The following is a 17,231-nucleotide window of genomic DNA, read 5'->3' as shown; positions in this document are numbered from 1 at the left end:
CCCACAACAACTCTTAAAATAATTTTGGATTTATGCTTAAATCGAAGAGAGATTAAGGTCTGGGGATTCCAACTGTAGTCCTCAAGAGCCACTGTCTAAAAGTTTGAAACATGTAGTTCACGTACATAATTCATCAAATGCCTGAATTATGTATGTATTGAAAAGCTGTGGGACAGTGGCTCTCAGAGAATCCATGACTTTTTCTCTGGGGTGTAAATATGACCTTATAGAGACCCTTTTCTTTTAGCCCAGCAAACAGGAACGTAGGGCTGGGCAGCATAGCTTAAAAGGTTTTCTTAGCATAAACAATTGAAGGCACCACTGTTAACAAGCTATTCTCTAAGACAGGGATCTTCAAATCCAGACCTCACAATCTGGTTTCCTGCAACTTTTAGACATGTTTCTTGTCCAACACCTACCTGAATGCCTAATGTCTGAATGCAGTCAGGTTCTGCTGATGACTCAGGTGTGTTGGAAGTAGAAATGCGTCTAAAAGGTGCAGAACACTGGAGTTTTTGTTTTGTTTTTCATCTAGATATCAATCAATGAAATGACCTTAATTCAGACATTTTAGCATTTTGTTTATGAATTGTGGAATCTACAAATCAAACCTCAATTCTTTTAAGCTCAGTAAATGTCTTGTGTTTGTAGAATTGGCTTTTAAAACCTTCAGAAAACATTGAAATGTAAGCCTGGAAAAATGTGGGATTTAGGCATGAAACATCAGTAGGAATCCTCTGTATTAGATGATGAAGGGAGTTAGTTTTACAGAGTGCCAGCAGAGGAACCAATAATTGAACAGCTTGGGATTTTTTTTTCCTCACTGAATGAATATTGTCAAAATAAAGGTGAGATTTTATTTTGTTTGTCAGATCCTTACTGTAATGAAAACTGAATTTTTCAAGTCTGCACATATCTTTACCAGAGGAGCCAATAAATGTCTGAACAATAGTTACCTCACAGCTTAGCCAATCAGGATGCAGTATGTCGCATACTGCGGCGTTCTGAGAAAGTCTGTACAGAGATTTTAGGTAAAATCTTTTAGATATAGACTGGTCTGTGTTCCGTTTTATTAGAGAACTCTGTGTGGGGACCTCTGTCTTACAGATTATTATATCTGAGTTGGTATTGTTACTGATGAGCGTGTGTGTTTAGATCTGCAGGAACTGCAGCAGCTGTACTGAGCGACATGTTCCATGTGTGTCCCTGGACTGTCCAGTCCTCTACAAGCTGTCCCGGGTCAACAGGCAGCTCTCCAAGGCCCCATACCTCCGACAGCTGCTGGAGCAGTTCTGATTGGCTGCTGAACATTTTGGAAACCCCACTGATTTGGTGCTACCCGCTGATGCTTTATTGAATGGTGCTTTGATTAGACTCATATTGTTTTTTATTCATTCTTTTAACAGCACTAACTTCCAGTTAGTCAGTCATGCTTGTTTACGGTCACTTCCATAAGCTGCTGAGTGAAGTTGGTGTCTGCTGGGATAATCTACTGCAGCAGTTTGACATCAACCACAGACTAACTTCACGTCATCCTTACAAACTGTGGAACCTGAAGTTTTCCTGTGCAGATCTTACTACTGTCTCACTGTGGATTAACCTGAAAACTGAATCTCCATCCATGAATTCAAATCCTGCCATGTTTCCTCTCTATGAACTTCACAGTGTAAGAACTGGAAACTCATTTATCAATATGGGACTGTTGCAATACTGTATTATAATTTGTCATGAAGAGTTTATCATTTCTTTGTGCATATATGGTTTTATGTCCAGCTTTCCGCACAGCCGCACACAGGATCTGTTTGTAAAAATGTAGAAACTGAAGATATTGAAGGGTTTCTGATTGTTTTTAATCAACATTGTTGTGGGTGGAGGTTTGAGATTGATATAATAAAAAAACTCAGTATTCATAAGCCACTTTGTTCAATAATTCAGATTTAACCCTCAAAGTGACTCACAGTAATGACAAAACTGCATCATAAAAACAAAATCCTTCATATAAGTGCAACAAAATGTACTTCAAACATGAGTCTGGCAGCTGATTGGCTGGATGATCAGGGGCGTGTCCTCAGGAATGCACTGAACTGTTAGATGTGGGAGTCTCCTGCAGAGGGCACCAGCAGAGCAGGAAGTCTGTCTCTAAGCCTCTGTTAACAGCTCAAACTGAGCTGCAGGGTTCAGTCTCCATGGAAATGCTGGGCCAGAAATGAGAACAAGCATGGCTCATGTAATGTTCAGTGCAGGATCAGCAGATGGCGTTACAGCATTCAGTCTCTTTTCTGTCTGTCCAGTGACAGCTGCAGTTTGCCTGCGGGAGAGTCTGCTGCAGGGCTCGTTACAGCGCCGCCACCTGGAGGAGACGACCCCTTGGTGGGGGAATTAACGCTCGACGTGTCGTCCATTTCGATGACCTCAAAGTCTGCATCGTTCCACTGATCTGCCTCATTCTGCTCTTCCTCTTCCTCGTCATCCTCGGCGGCTGCAGAGTCCAGCAGGGCCTGGCGGTCCTCGCCGTTCTCAGCGTCCATCCGGCCCCCAACGCGGAGCTTCCTGCCCGTAGTGCCGGGCGCCAAGGCTACCTTATACATGACGGGGAACAGGATGGAGGTGAAGACAGCGGTGATGAGGGACAGGTACATCAGCAGAGGCTCCTTGGGAAAAATCCCAAGGAGGAATCCCACCAGAGTTGGGAGGACCATCTCCCCCGTGGCAGCCCCCACCACGAAGGCTGCTGCCGTGTGGCCCGTCACTGTGGTGTACTGCTCCAGCCAGGAGATCCCACTTGGGAAGGTGGTCGCCATGGAGGCCCCGTAGAGGCCCGTGCCCACCCACAGCACCACATTGTGGTTGGTGAAAAAGCAGAGAAGAAGAGTGGAAACCATGGTGCCCACCAGGCAGAGGAGGATCATGGTGCCAGGGTACATGCAGGCTGCAAAGAAGATGGCCACCCCCCGAGTGGCCGCAAAGGTCCCCCAGAACAGGGAGTTGAGGCCGGCTGCGTGAGCCTTAGGCATGTGGGCGTAGTCCTTGGCAAATGTGAAGATGAAGGAGCCGTACGCCACCTCAGCACCCACATAGGCAAAGAAGAAGAAAAAAAGCAGGACAACAAGAGCCAGGTGGTGTTTGGCCATCTTGGGCTTCCCTGCCGCCACCTGCGGTTTATCCCGGGCCGTGCCACCGCGGGAGTACAGGACGACGAAGAGTAAGGAGATGAAGAGGAGGAAGGAGCCGATTACGATGTAGGCCCACATGGACTTCAGGGTGCTGCTCTTGGCGTGGATGTAGTGGTTCATGGTGGGAGCAGCAGTTGTCAAGGTGTCGTTTCGCAGGTTGGTGGGTTTGGCCGGAGAGCTGCTGTTTCCATCATAGCCAAACAACAGCTTGGCTATGATGGGGGACACAAAGGCCCCTGCTGCAAAGCTGAAGTGGAGGGCCTGCATGTGGGGGCCCGACTGCTCCCCCCATGTGTTCAGGATGAGCACATTCCCACCTGAAACACAGGAGACATAAAAACATCACTGAAAATACTAAAAACAACAACAGGATACACGATGTAATGAAATGTTAAGACTTATGTAGCACTTCATAATGAAATCAGTCAGTCACCTATTAAAACAAACATTCTCCCGCTGATGATGGCAAGCTACTGAATAGTAGCCATAGCTGCCCTGGGCCAGGCTTCCGTATCACCATCGGCCCTTCTGACCAACACCAGCAGGCAAAGTGGGTGAAGTGTCAACGACACAATGACCGAGGGAACCCAGTCAGAACTCCTACTACCATTAGCCCAATAGATTGGCACCAACATCGGTATGAGCCGATAGTCTGATGAATAAAACTTGTCATTTGAGAGAGGAGGTTGGTCATGATGTTTGGTCATGTGATAGTGATGCAGCAAAGAATTGTAGGGATTTAACTGAAGCAGTGGTGAAGTCAGTGGCCTGGCCATCTCAGTGCTAAAAGGGTATTGAATTATAATGTATACAATATTGGGAAATATGAATTTTTGGCCTTAACAGCAATATTTATATCTGATATTGGCCCAAATCTTTACATCGGTGCATCCCTAAATAACAGGCACCGAGTATCCCATGATGAGTTCTACTGGTGACTGCTTAGCTTCCTGCAAGAGGCTCTCGATAGGAAGGTACCATCTAATGCATCAGTCTCAAACTAAGTGAAATCATCAGTAAGAGTCACTTCATCCCAAGAGAGCAGGAACAGGCATCAGAATCATCCTCAAGTCCTCCAGACCGTCTTACCAACAAATAAAACCACTTTGACTGAATTATACTGCCTGGAGTCATGATAAAGAATCCGAGATGTTCCTCTCAGGCTGGAATGACAATCTGCAACCACATCTCAAACTCATCAGAAGGATGAAGACCTATTTCTAATAACAGGACCACTAACATGAAGCATGTTGAACATTTCCTGAGCTCCGAGAAGCATTTACTTAGTTTCATTGCTCAGATCACTGTGCATAAAGAAGGCAGAGGCTCCACTGCAGTCGAGAGGAAGCAGGAACTGCAAACACTGAAGACTTTCCAAACCCAGGAAATATTCAACATGACGAGCCTGTTTTACCAGAACCTGCAGCTAGAAGGGCAGCCATGTTATTATTTATCAGGTTTTATCATGTTGCAAACTGAATGATCGTCTGTAACCTCAGAGTGTATATAGCTGCCAGCAACTACAAATCATCATATAGATGTAAACATATGGAAGTAAACAATGTACATGCTTCAGCAGGTTAAAAACAGAAAGTTTGGTTCGTTTGGGGTCAAGAATGCTGACTGAGCTGGATTTAACACACAATTGTTAACTCATTCATCTGCTGTTAATCACATGGTAAAAACAGTGAAGTCTGAGTCGGAGTTGAGCTGAACAAAAGATGTTTCCATGTTGTGCAGTCACAATGTGTTCAGCCGTGTAATAAATGAATACAGAAATTACACTGTATGTTAATGTGCACAGTTTTGACGTTTTTCTCAAATTTAGAACCTAAAATTGAGTAGAAAATAAATTTCCTTCTGTAGATATGCATCAAAAATGAAATGTCATCCTTTTTCAAATGGTCAGAAAACATTTGCAGCTGTAGAGTCTTATTTGACCAAAATGAAAAGGAATTGGAAAGGTTTCTGACCTCTTACAGAGGAAGTTGGAGATAATCATTTTCTGACTAATACCTAGATTTCTGAAGCAGGATAATAACTTCTGTAACTATTGTCATATTAACTGGAACTTAGTGCTTGGCAATAACATATTTTGTGAAACAATTGTCCTAAATAGACATATGAGAAGGTCAACATAAACATTTAATATAGAGAAAAAATGACCAGCCAATGATAAGAGTTGCTTTACGCTGGACCAATCGTGGCAGGAACAGCCATACAAAGTTGATGCAAACAGCACAGCAGCAGCCAGACATGCTAACGGCTAATGTTTCTGCAGCTGTAGCCTCTTACTCAACTAACAGGTAGAACATGACAGACAAGACAAATGAGTGTCCTGAAGGAAGGAAAGACAGTGAATGACTGTTGACAAGAAGGGCCCAATCAGTGCTGTTGTGTGAAGGTAAGTTTGGCTTTTTAAGTTGTTCAAAAAAAGCAAAGTACACCGTAAAATATGCAGAGTGCAATTTAGGAGTCCATTAAAGACTCGAGTTTTGTGTGCAGAATCTGATTTCTGGTTAGAAACTAAACAAACTCCTGTTAGGACAGAAAATCTGTCGAAAAGTAGAACCCAACCAGCCCAATGTAGACCATGGAATGAAAATGACATGTAGTGCTATTTTACTACAGTTCAAAGCCACACACTGACTCGGAGGATCCAAAAAGAAACCATACCAGAACATGTTTTAGAATAATGCTGCACTAACAGAGATACTGTTGCTACTAACAGAAGTTCTCCTGGTTCAGTTCTGTCCCTTTTGTGTGCATGCTCTGTATCTCAGGCCCTGGTTCTGGTTCTGCTGGAGGTTTCATTTCTGACTCTTCAGCTAACTCTGATTGATAAGGGAAGGATTTATTGTATGGTTTATCATTTAACATGATAAATTTATCATAAGTGTTTTGATTTATTGTTGCCATGATCAATTCCAAGCCATGTTTAAAAAAAACCAGTTCGTTTCATATGGATTATTACTTTTACTACTTTCTCCACTTTTTTCCATTGGAAGTATCAAAAAATACCAATTAATTTTAAAATATGGTTAAGTGCAGTTCTTTACATGAACGGCGTCCTAAAATAAGCATTCCATGTGAATATGTTTTTCAGAGCAGTATTTGTGTGTGATTGCTATGCCTTGCAGTCAGTTTTACAGTTACTAAAAAAATTTTTAAAAAAATAAATAAATAAATAGTCCTTATCGTCACTTTTACTGTTATCGCAATAGAGCCACAAAATATTGTGATAAAACTTTAAGCCCACTGATGCATCTTGCCTAGTAGTCTTACCTGTGTCTAAGGTTCCCATAGAGATCCCAACCACAGACATAATTCCAGTGAGGAACAGGGCCTCCTTACAGAACGGGATGGCAAACATCCCAAACGCTGTGAGCAGCATGGAGACGCCTGCAAGCACAGAGTCAGCTGTTAGCTCCCGCCATGCATGCAGCTGGGAGTGTTGACCCAGCTCTACACCAGCAGCCACCAAGACAAAAACACCACGGTCAGGGGTCACCTAGCAGGACATGAGGGTTCATCAATTCAAACAGAATGCCTCCGACGAGAGACCCGCCGATATAGCCGGCAGCACGGCCCACAAAGATGTAGGAGATGTTGCTGATGTTCTTCTGCACATTGGCTGCCAGGTCCTCAAACGTGGGGCCAAGAACCGAGATTCCCATTCCCTGGAGAGAAAAAAAAAAAAGTCTGCATGACTGAACATCATTGGGATTGACATGATACCAACATGGAATCCAAACCAATGCTCTCGAACTTATTTGCTCAAAAACATTTTAAAATGTTATTAGTCAAAATATGTGGAGGAGAGTTGATATTACTATAAGAATTTACAAGCTATAATCCATGAATACATTAAAAAAATTATTGAGCATGATCAGTGTGAGCTGAACTTTGAACTGGTTCTTGTAAAGGACGAGCTTTCCTACAGCTAACCACGGTGCTGCGGTGGGAACAAAGAGCTGATTATGTTTCATTCCTGCAAGCTGAAGTGAAGACGTTAAGAAAACAGCAGCAGGCCGACATCTAGGAGCACATGCTGACGGTTTTCTGTAATCTGAGGTGCTGAGAGCTGTGGCAGAGCAAGTTTTGCAACTATGGAAATCCTGTCTGTGCAGGACACTGCTGCACTCGGCCGGCAGTGTCCCACAGCTGGCTGATAACCCAACACTTACTTATTACAGCTCGCAAAATATCATCCAACAGCCAATATTAGCAAGTGAACACAGTTCAGACTGAAAAAAGAAGCCAATATAAATAGGTTTTGCAACAACTGAGGATGATCAAGAGCAAAACACCCGACGGGTTTGTTAGTTAGCAAAAGGTTCTGCAACAAACCAACTTCATGGCTCTCAGTCTGGACACAGGAACTGGAATCTGTTTGAGCATCTCTGCAAATGGAGCTGCAAAGACCAAACTGACCAATGAGAGGCAGGATCATATCCAACAAGATCTGAAGCTGAAATTATTGCCAAAGATGTGCTGAGGAAATGTTGTGAATATTCATGTCAATTGATGTCTAAAGAAACCAAAATGTTGGTTTTATGGAGTTTTGCGTGCAGTGGTGCCAAAAGTCGGTCCTGAAGGGATATGTGCATGTTTTAGTTCTCCAACAGTAACAACCTTTTCACCATGTCAATGTTCTTCTTAGGCCTCTAATGAGCCATCATTTGATTCTAGTGTCAAACCAGGGAGAGAACTAAAACACACAGGATGCCGGAGCTCCAGGACCCACTTTAGACACCACTGCTGTAGTGCTTCAAGAAAAAATGTGAATTTAATCCATTTTGAAATAAGGCCGGAATAAAACAAATGGTGGGAAAAGCGAATACTTAGAGGAAGCACACTCTGCTCAGGACAACGCTAACTATTATTAGGAATGTAAGGTAACAATGTATCACTTAGATTTTTATGATTTCAAACAGGCTAGAAAGACAGTCTCTAATAGAGACTGCAGAGTGTGTGGGAAAGAAATGATACAAATAAACTTTCTCAATATTTTTTTAATCCAATGCAGCAATGTTGGATTTAGAGCAGAGACTGAGATGTCTCTTTATTTAGGGGTTAAAAACTGAACACATAATCAAAGAAAAATGGCGGTAGAGTTGAGCCTGTTTTTATTTAAAGTAACTTTAAAACGAGGCAAAGACCATAAAGCTTCTAATTAAATGTTGTATTTAAGTTTAGTTTCATGTAACTATTTGAGACCCTTGTATTATTTTCCCTTCCAGCAATTTATCTTTTTTTTTTTTTTTTTGCCTTCTAGAGCTCCATCTTCTCTGATGTGTCTTTTGGCGAGGGGGTTATGATACATGTACATGATCTAAACTGGCAGAAAAAACTATTTTGTCACTTGATAATTACTCTGGATTTGGTTCCCTGAAAAATGGGAAATGTCACATGGTTATAGTGAGAAAATGAAAATATAATTAGAATAAGATAGTGGCACAAAACACTCTCACCATTAAAAAAAAATATGCAGTTTTCAGTTAGCATTAAGCTAGCTATATGGACTAATAATGTCACTTAAACCATGAAAACATGTGTGAAATATTTTCAAACTTGTCCATAACTGACAACAATCAAAAATCCTTGACCACCTAGAACATTTTATTTTGAAAGGAAAAACCAGTGTCTGCCAGTCATCCATTGTGGCTCTGTTCTTTCCATGATGTGTAAATTGGCTCAGTTTTCAACTGTGGAACAAACAGACCTCCAATTCGATGGCAGGGAGGCAATGTGGGGGAACTGGGGTGAGTTGTTCCAGCTGGGAAGTTGTGTATCCTCATTTTTCTAGAGAACTATGGAAGAAATTGATCATTTAACCACACAGTTTAGATAACAAATTGTGCCAGTGGACTGAGGTGGAAGTTGTTAGAGAAAATTTGTCAGACTAACAGAACAAAGCAATTCTAGATATAAAAGCAATTTCCACTGAAAAATATACTGCTCAAAAAAATAAAGGGAACACTTTAGGTGTTAAACACCTGTTTATGTGTTCCCTTTATTTTTTTTTGAGCAGTGTATATTTCAGTTTGCATAATTCTAGAAGAGGCCTGCAGAACGCACCATATGAATTAAACCCCACAACAACTAAGCTATTAGCTAGCCGTCTTTAGTTGGTCCATATATTAATAAAATGTGCTGATATTTACCAAGCCCAAGAAGGACCCACACAGCGCGAGCGTGACCATCCAACGGCCGCACGCCCCGCTTCCTCCGCCGACCACTTTCACCCCCCGGTTGTCTCCTCCCGGCTTTATAGTCCTCTTCGCCAACTTCAGTGCACTCTTCAGCCCCCGACCGGCCTCCTTGCTCTTGTCAAACAGCGTGTTCTCTTCCGGCTCGTCGTTGTCGTCCTCCTCTTCCATGCTAGCGAAACGAACGTGCTTCTTTTTGGCAACGCTCTCGCTCACGGCGGACGAAGACATGCCTGGATATTTGTCAGTATCGCAACCGGTGCTGTCCAAAATTCAGCGATGTAAACGACCTTCTTTAGCTACCGCAGCCTCGTATTTGGGTGGAATGTTACCACACTGAAGTTAGCGGGTTCATACCAAACAAGCGATGCAGAATGAAGAGCGACAGCTGAGCGCCGCTGAAGCAGCCCGGAGTATCTCCAAATGTCAACAGCCAGAGAACAGCTACTGGAGGTCTGCAGAGATCGTCTATTGATCGTGAGGTGGAACATCGTTGTTTATTGCGACTTTAAAGCGATGCATTCATTCAATTTTAGTCACCGTGCAGCACAGACATAGTGAGCTACACGTATCAAAGTAGCCTGTAAGTTACTCATGAATTTCAGACATTTTTATTCCTTTACGTTTATACTTAAACGTTTGAATGGACTTGCACCACCACCTGTTCGTGATTTCATCAGCTCACAGTCGTAACAGATCTACCAGGTTCTTCAAGTATTGATGGTCAAATTCCTTTTTGTCTCTATTAAGTTGAAATCTATTGTAAATCTTACAGTAGTTTTTTTTTCCAGAAATCTGTGAAGTCTTGGTTGGTTTAAAAACAAAAGCGCACTCATTATGTGCAATTTTTCACTTAATGAGGCTTTAAAAACAAAACATCTATTTATGTTATGTTGTTTTTAACTTTTATATTCTGAACTCGGAGCAGAGTACTACATCTGTATTTGTTGTGCATCTGAGTTTCGGCTGACGCGTCAAAATGATCCGGAGCTACGGCAAGCACATGGGCCTTATGATACTTGCTGTTAAATTAAAATCCAATGTCAAATATCTGGGCGTGCATATAAATAAAAATAAATCTGATTTAGAAAATCTGAATATTTGGGAGAAACTTCAAAAATGTAAAACTCATTTAAATAAATGGACACACAGAGATTTATCTATTCTGGGAAAAATATTTAACAAATTATTTAAATCTTCCTCTTCCTCCAAAACCCAAGGAAGTCCACTTTAAAATCTGTTCAGGTGTTTTTCCCTCTAAGGAATTCCTTAGACTTCGATTTGCTATTGATGATAACACTTGTTTATTTTGTGACAGTGATATCGAGTCGACTGAACATCTTTTCTATGAATGTGTTTATTGCAAAGCTTTGTGCGATGATGTGCACTACTGGCTTTTCCCTAACATTCCAAACTTACCTGAATTTTCTAAGAAAGATATTATTTTTGGCACTCTGAGAAAAGAAAAGAAATTTGAAAGGCTACTAAATGTAATAATTATCTTGGGCAAATTTTTCATTCACAAATGTCGTTTTCTTAAAGCCAAACCATCTTTCCTCACTTTTCACAAGGAACTCTGCCACCTCTTCTTATCTCTATGTATGTTGACTCTATGTATGTTGACTGTCCCACCAGGGAAAACAAAATGCTGGATCTCCTGTATGCTAATGCCAAAGATGCATACAGCGCCACAGCCCTGCCCCCCCTTGGCAGGTCGGACCACATCTTGGTAAGGATGACTCCCAAGTATGTCCCCTTAGTGAGCAAGCAGCCTGTGCGCATCAGGACGGTGAGGAGGTGGACACAGGAACACAGGAGGCAGCTGAGGCACTGCAGGACTGCTTTGGGTCGACAGACTGGGATGTGCTCTGTGGGCCTCATGGGGAGGACATCGACAACATGCCTGACTGCATCACTGAATACATCAGATTCTGTGAGGACACTGTCATGCCACCCCGGACCGTGCGTTGCTTCTCCAACAACAAACCCTAGATTACCAGCGACCTGAAGGCACTTTTAAACAAAAAGAAGATGGCTTTCAGGTCTGGAGATAAGGAGGAGCAGAGGAGAGTTCAGCGTGAACTCAGAGAGACACTGAGGACATGCACGGACAACTACAGGAGGAAGCTTGAGTCCAAACTCGAGCAGAACAGTGTGAGAGATGTGTGGAAAGGAATGAAGAACATCGCTGGAATGAAGGGGAAGGACACACAGATATCTGGGGGCCGGGACAGAGCAAACCAGTTCAACCAGTTTTTCAACAGGTTCAGCTCACCTCCTGCTACTCCCCTACCACCACCAGCCCCCCACACATCCACACTGCCCCAAGTCGTTCAATCCACCTACCGGCATTCTCCTGCACACCACCTCTCCAGGTTTTAAAATTAGGCAATCCAAATGATAATAACATAACACCACTGCTAATAATAATTTAATAATAATCAACATGATAATAAGATATAACAAAGTTGGAGTCCATCGTTCTATAGAGAACAACATATAGTTGATAGTTATGCTATGACTGTTTGTCCGAGGATTCACCCAATGAAGTATCCATCCATCCATCCATCCATCCATCCATCCATCCATCCATCCATCCATCCATCCATCCACTGTATCTTTAATTAAAGTTGTTTGTTTTATAATAAGGGAGAGGTTGAGTGACATTAAATAAAATATAAGAATGTCTTTACTGCATATTTTAAACATGCAGTACATAAATATCTGATCAGGCATGTGAGTTGTGTGTTTTACATGCATGTGGTAAAATGTGAACCATTTAGGAAAAGCTCACAGAAACATGTGGTTTCCATGTGAATCATCTTTCTGTACAAAAAGAAAAAAAAAGAATTGATCTGATGCAATTAATCGTAAGTATCATGTTTTCATTCACCGTCAGCAGAATGTCATAATTCACAGGAATAAATATTTGAAAATATGAATCTACATGAAATTAAGTAATATAATCTGTTTCACTGGTTGGATGGAGGTAATTAAATAAACACATTTTCAATAACAATCTAATTTACTGAATATGACTGTTGATGATGAAATAGATGAAGCTTGGAGCCCAGTGTTTTCATGATATACAAAGTGAGACAGACAGAAATAAAGCAAGAAGTCAAGAAAGTAATGAAAATCTTTTTTACTCTGTAAAACTGATATGTGACTGTGCTTACCACTGTAGTTTAACAGTAAAACCCAAGCACAGCCCTGTTGGTGTAGGTGACTCACGTTGGGATACATTTTGAATTTTTAATTCAGAACATTAAAAAAAAAAGAGAGAAGAATTTAAGACAAAAATATACAAAACTCAGACAAAGACAAAGCCAAATTCATATGTGCAGATATTCTGCTTAAGGCCAGTCGGCGGATTCAAGATTAGTAAATAATAAAAAGCCTAAAGCATTGTGGCTGATAAGAGCCCAGCATGACATGTAGATTTCTAAAAGACAGAAAGCACTTCTAAGAATTTGTCTCTTCATTGAAATATGTCTTTTTGAATGGCACATATTGTGTTTTGAAGCTTTTATGTAAAATCAGCTAGACAAAATGTGAAAATATGATATAAACAGCATAATAAAAGTTCCCAACTTTGCTGCAGCATTTAAGGCAGGCAAAAGCTCCATTCAGATAATGGTGCAATAAGCCAAGTGTAAAGTAAAAAGTCAGTTTTATTCAAAATATCTCTCTAGTTAGTAAACACCCATAAACTTCTCTCACTTATTGTATTAAATAAAGGTTTCTCTGGCTTTGTGCAGGAAGAGCTTCACAGCTCCGAGCTGCAGGGAGTTCGGACTCAGCTCTGTCTTCACTCACTTCCTGCTCCACTGCAGGGCAGCCATGCTGCTCCAGGAAACTCGACATGGGGCATGGCACTACCAGCAGGTAGGCCTTAAAGAGTGAATGACAGCAGACAAACAGGACAAACGCACTCTCAGATAAACTCACTTCATCACACTTTGGTCTTCAGCGAACAAGGTAAAGGCTGCAGGTGAATGCTGACTGATTATGGCATTAAATTCCAACAAAAACAAGACACAAATAAATACAAGACATATTTTTCTCCTATATATTTCTTATATAACCAGATATACATTATGCAAAGTTACTGATTAACTGGGCCTAGATCTCGTGATGGTCATATAGTTAATGTTTAAGTCCCAGGTCCACTCACCAGTGAGGGCATCTAAAACAATAAGATACTAGAGGTGAATAAGTAATAGCATTTTTACCAACTCATCATGCAGTCCGACTTTATGGGGTGTAAAATGATTTGATCCTCCATCCATGCAGGTAATCTGTGGGATGTTTTGGCAGCAGCTTTATGACCTGGACTTTGTGTTTTGTTTTGTTTTTTTATTACGTGTAAATTATTAGGATTTTGTAGCGACAGACTAGCACAAAGCAGTGCGTAATTGCAAGATGGAGAGAAAAATGATACGAGGCTTTTAAAATGTAGTCACATATTAAGATCTGAATTCTCATTTAGTCTCATTTGGAATTTGCCAAATGAGACACAGCAAACGTGTTGGAAAGTGCAGTGCACCTCACCCTGAATGCTCCACCCCCTCCGTGGAACATGGTGGTGGCTGCATAGTGCTGTGGGGAGGCTTTTGTGTTGGTCTGACGCATAAAATCCCAAGTAAATATGTTGAAGGCCATGTTTGCTGTGTGACGTGGAGAAGTTGAAATAATATGGCGACTAACAAGGTGCTTTTGGGTTTTGAAGCTTTGCCCAAATCACAGCAAAAAAAACTAACAAACAAAAAACAATAATCGATACATTAGGTTATGTTAAGGCATGTAGAGAAAGATGAAGGCCACACTTTCATTCTGAATCACTATTCAATTCATAACAGTGAAGCAAAATTTAGCATTGATAAAGGAATAGTTCAACATTTAGGGAGCAACAAATGTCTTAATTACTCACATTTAACACTGTGAAACTTCCTGAGTTAGTTCAATTCTGGTTATGTAGCATTTGGCAAACAGCCACCTTCTGTTTCCTGCTTTGTTTACATCTGTTAAAAATATACTTTAAAAAAACCCCATAACTTCATTTTAAAACTCTGAAATGCAAACTAAAAGAGACGGTTGGCAATACTCTCCTGTTTTGGTTTGTGCTGTTAAAACCACCACCATCACCTGCGTGTCAGTCTGAAATGGAAACAGGAACTTCAAGAGCAGCTTACCTAGAAATGTTTGAGTGTCCTCACAGTTTCAATCATAAATTAACACAAACCTTCAAGATTTCTTAACAAATGTCCCTTTTAGATATTAATGACCCTGTTTTTGCAGCTCCTGCAAACTTTAAGACTCAGAAACATGGATGGATTACAGCCCCAAATCCAATGAAGTTGGGATGCTGTGTAAAATGTCACAATACAACAATATGCAAATCTTTTTCACCCAATATTCACTTGAATTCACAACACAGATATTTAATGTTCAACAGATTAACTATAGTGTTTTTGCAAATATTTACTTATTTGGAATTTGATTTCTGCAAAAATGTTCCAAAAACGTTTGGACAAGGGGCAGCAAAAGATCAGGAAAGCTATGCATGCTCACAAAAATCTTCATTTGGAACATTTCACAGCTGAACAAGTTAGTTTGAAACAGGTGAGAGTCGTGATTGAGATTAAAGGGAGCATCCATCAAAAGACCCAGTCATTCATAAGCACGTTTTGAACAACTACGTGAGCAAATAATCCAACAGTTTCAGAACAACGTTCCTCAACGTACAATTCCAAGAAATTTAGGGATTTCAACATCTACTGTTCAAAGATTCAGAGAATCTGGAGAAATCTCTGCAAGAAAGTGGCAAGGCCAAAAGCCAACATTGAATCTCTGTGACCTTTGACCCCTCCTTCGCTACTCCACTAAAAACTGACATAATTTGGTAATTGATGTTACCACATGGGCTCAGGAACACTTCAGAAAACCATGGTAAACAAGTTTGACCTTGTTCTACATTACAAGGTAAAACTCTACACCATACCAAGCTAAAGTGACGTCATGCTTTATTATTTATCTTACATTATATGTAGAATTCCTAATTGCACTTTCTGAGCCCTTTGAAAGAAGGCTCGTTGCAGTTTATTTTTAAATGTTTGACCAAAGTAGTCAACCTATTTATTTATTTATTTTTTGTCAGTTTCAGTTTATTTATTATTTATTTTCCATTGGCTGTTCTACTCCTAATTGCACTGACTGAACAAATGAAAGTTGTTTTTCACATGTTGACCAGACTTGTGAAGCAACCAGTGTATGTAAGTGTGCTGTGCTGGTGAAGAGTTATCAAACAAATTTATAGTTCAGTCCATTCAGCCAGTTCTGTTCTGGTATTCTGTATCTGATCTGTATCGGCTGATACTAAACCTCAGATGTCTGTATGGGAATTGAAAATAGTCCATGGATAACTTGTACATCTGTGAAGGCAACGTTGATGCTGAGAGCTATATATGGATTTTGGAGCAACATGTATTACCATCCAAGCTACGTCTTTTTCAGGGACGTCCCTGCTTGTTCCAGCTAGACACACCAAGCCACGTTCTGCAGGTGTTACTGCTTTGTTCAGACTGTCCCAACGTTTTTGGAATGTGTTGAACAAATCAAATTCCAAATAAGTGAATATTTGCAAAGTTTATCTGTTTGATCAATAAATATATTGTCTTTGTAGTGAATTCAATTGAATATAGGTTGAAAAGATTTTGTAAATCATTATATTCTGTTTTTTTATGTTTTACCCAACGTTATTGAAACTAGGGTTGTGGTTAAGAAGGAATCTTTGAAGCTGATTCATCTATAAAACAAAGCTAAATGTAAACTTGTTTAATCCTGTAAATGCTTGTTCTGAGCTATATGGCTACAGCTACAGCTATGGCTACAGGTTAAGCTGCAAGACAAGACTTTTGTATTTTGGTAAAGACACTGAGGACTGAAAGAGCAGCATTATAATGAGGTCTGCTGTCTGGAAAGAGATCAGGATCACGTCTATTTTGGAATTAGTTCAAACACTTTACCTTTGATATGTTGCATTGCTTTGGAATTTCATCATACTGAAGGCTAAAAAACAAAACAAAGGAACAGCATTTTAACACTGCCGATCAGCACTGACCCCAGGCTGACCCAATGATTGTCTCTTTCAGTTTATTTTGGGGGGGGGGGGCAGGCAGTGGAAAGGCCTTAGAGGACAGAATCTCCTATTTTGTTCTTTGCATCTTCCTGGGCCTTCTCAAGCTCTATCATCTTCTGGTTGGCATCATACTCTTTGCTCAGACCCTCCTTTTGCTTCCTCCTGTTCCTGGCCTCCACCCATGGTATAAGACACAACACAATCCCTCCAATGATCGGGGGGATGCCTGCCAGGTAGAAGGCCATGTCATAGCTGCCCAGTTTGTCCCTCAGGAACCCTGCAAAACAAAACAGGAGGTTGCATGGGTGGAAAGATGGCAGCAAATTTAGCCTCAAATGGCAAAATGAAAATTAAAATGAAAGGAAAGAAAATTTAACAATCACCCTCATGTACACATTACCCTTCTTGATTTCTTCTATGCTACAGTCAGTTCCCCACAGAGGAGTCTGCTGTGAATGCTCAGGCTAGTTAGCATGGCCACCGATGACAGTAGATTAACAGTTTTCCTGTATAGTAAGTCCCCCCCCCCCCACACACACACACAGACACACAAACAAGCCTGATTGACAGCACTGAGATCCTCCTCCTGGCTCTGATTGGTTGTTTCTGATCAGGAGGATTTCTGCAGATGGCAGTAGAACCACAAGGTTGAGGCAGAGGAGTTTGATATTTCACTGTCTGTCTCATGTTACACTGTATCAGCAA

The 17,231-nt window shown here is 41.0% G+C and overlaps 3 protein-coding genes across 3 annotated transcripts in view; 1 reads left to right on the top strand and 2 right to left on the bottom strand.

The window, feature by feature from the left end:
• rev3l (REV3 like, DNA directed polymerase zeta catalytic subunit) overlaps nucleotides 1-1,913 on the top strand; it is a 58,255-nt gene extending 56,342 nt beyond the window's left edge. The window contains exon 32 of the mRNA XM_028039976.1: nucleotides 1,156-1,913. Coding sequence (XP_027895777.1) covers nucleotides 1,156-1,296 — 141 coding nt within the window. The 3' untranslated portion in view covers nucleotides 1,297-1,913. The remainder of the gene's footprint in view (nucleotides 1-1,155) is intronic.
• On the bottom strand, nucleotides 1,832-9,883 carry mfsd4b (major facilitator superfamily domain containing 4B). The gene is made up of 4 exons (XM_028039977.1): nucleotides 9,341-9,883; nucleotides 6,685-6,853; nucleotides 6,459-6,575; nucleotides 1,832-3,490 (listed from the first exon to the last, which is right to left on the bottom strand). The coding sequence occupies exons 1-4, from the start codon at nucleotides 9,614-9,616 to the stop codon at nucleotides 2,268-2,270; spliced, it is 1,785 nt and encodes a 594-aa protein (XP_027895778.1). The 5' UTR covers nucleotides 9,617-9,883; the 3' UTR covers nucleotides 1,832-2,267.
• Nucleotides 9,884-12,515: 2,632 nt separating this feature from the next.
• The window catches only part of slc16a10 (solute carrier family 16 member 10), a 42,551-nt gene continuing 37,835 nt past the window's right edge, over nucleotides 12,516-17,231 (bottom strand). The window contains exon 6 of the mRNA XM_028039951.1: nucleotides 12,516-16,803. Within this exon, the coding sequence (XP_027895752.1) occupies nucleotides 16,577-16,803 (227 nt within the window). The 3' untranslated portion in view covers nucleotides 12,516-16,576. The remainder of the gene's footprint in view (nucleotides 16,804-17,231) is intronic.

The sequence above is a fragment of the Xiphophorus couchianus genome, chromosome 15, assembly GCF_001444195.1.
Source record: "Xiphophorus couchianus chromosome 15, X_couchianus-1.0, whole genome shotgun sequence".
Taxonomy (NCBI): Eukaryota; Metazoa; Chordata; class Actinopteri; order Cyprinodontiformes; family Poeciliidae; genus Xiphophorus; species Xiphophorus couchianus.
This window is presented reverse-complemented; position numbering and strand designations above follow the sequence as displayed.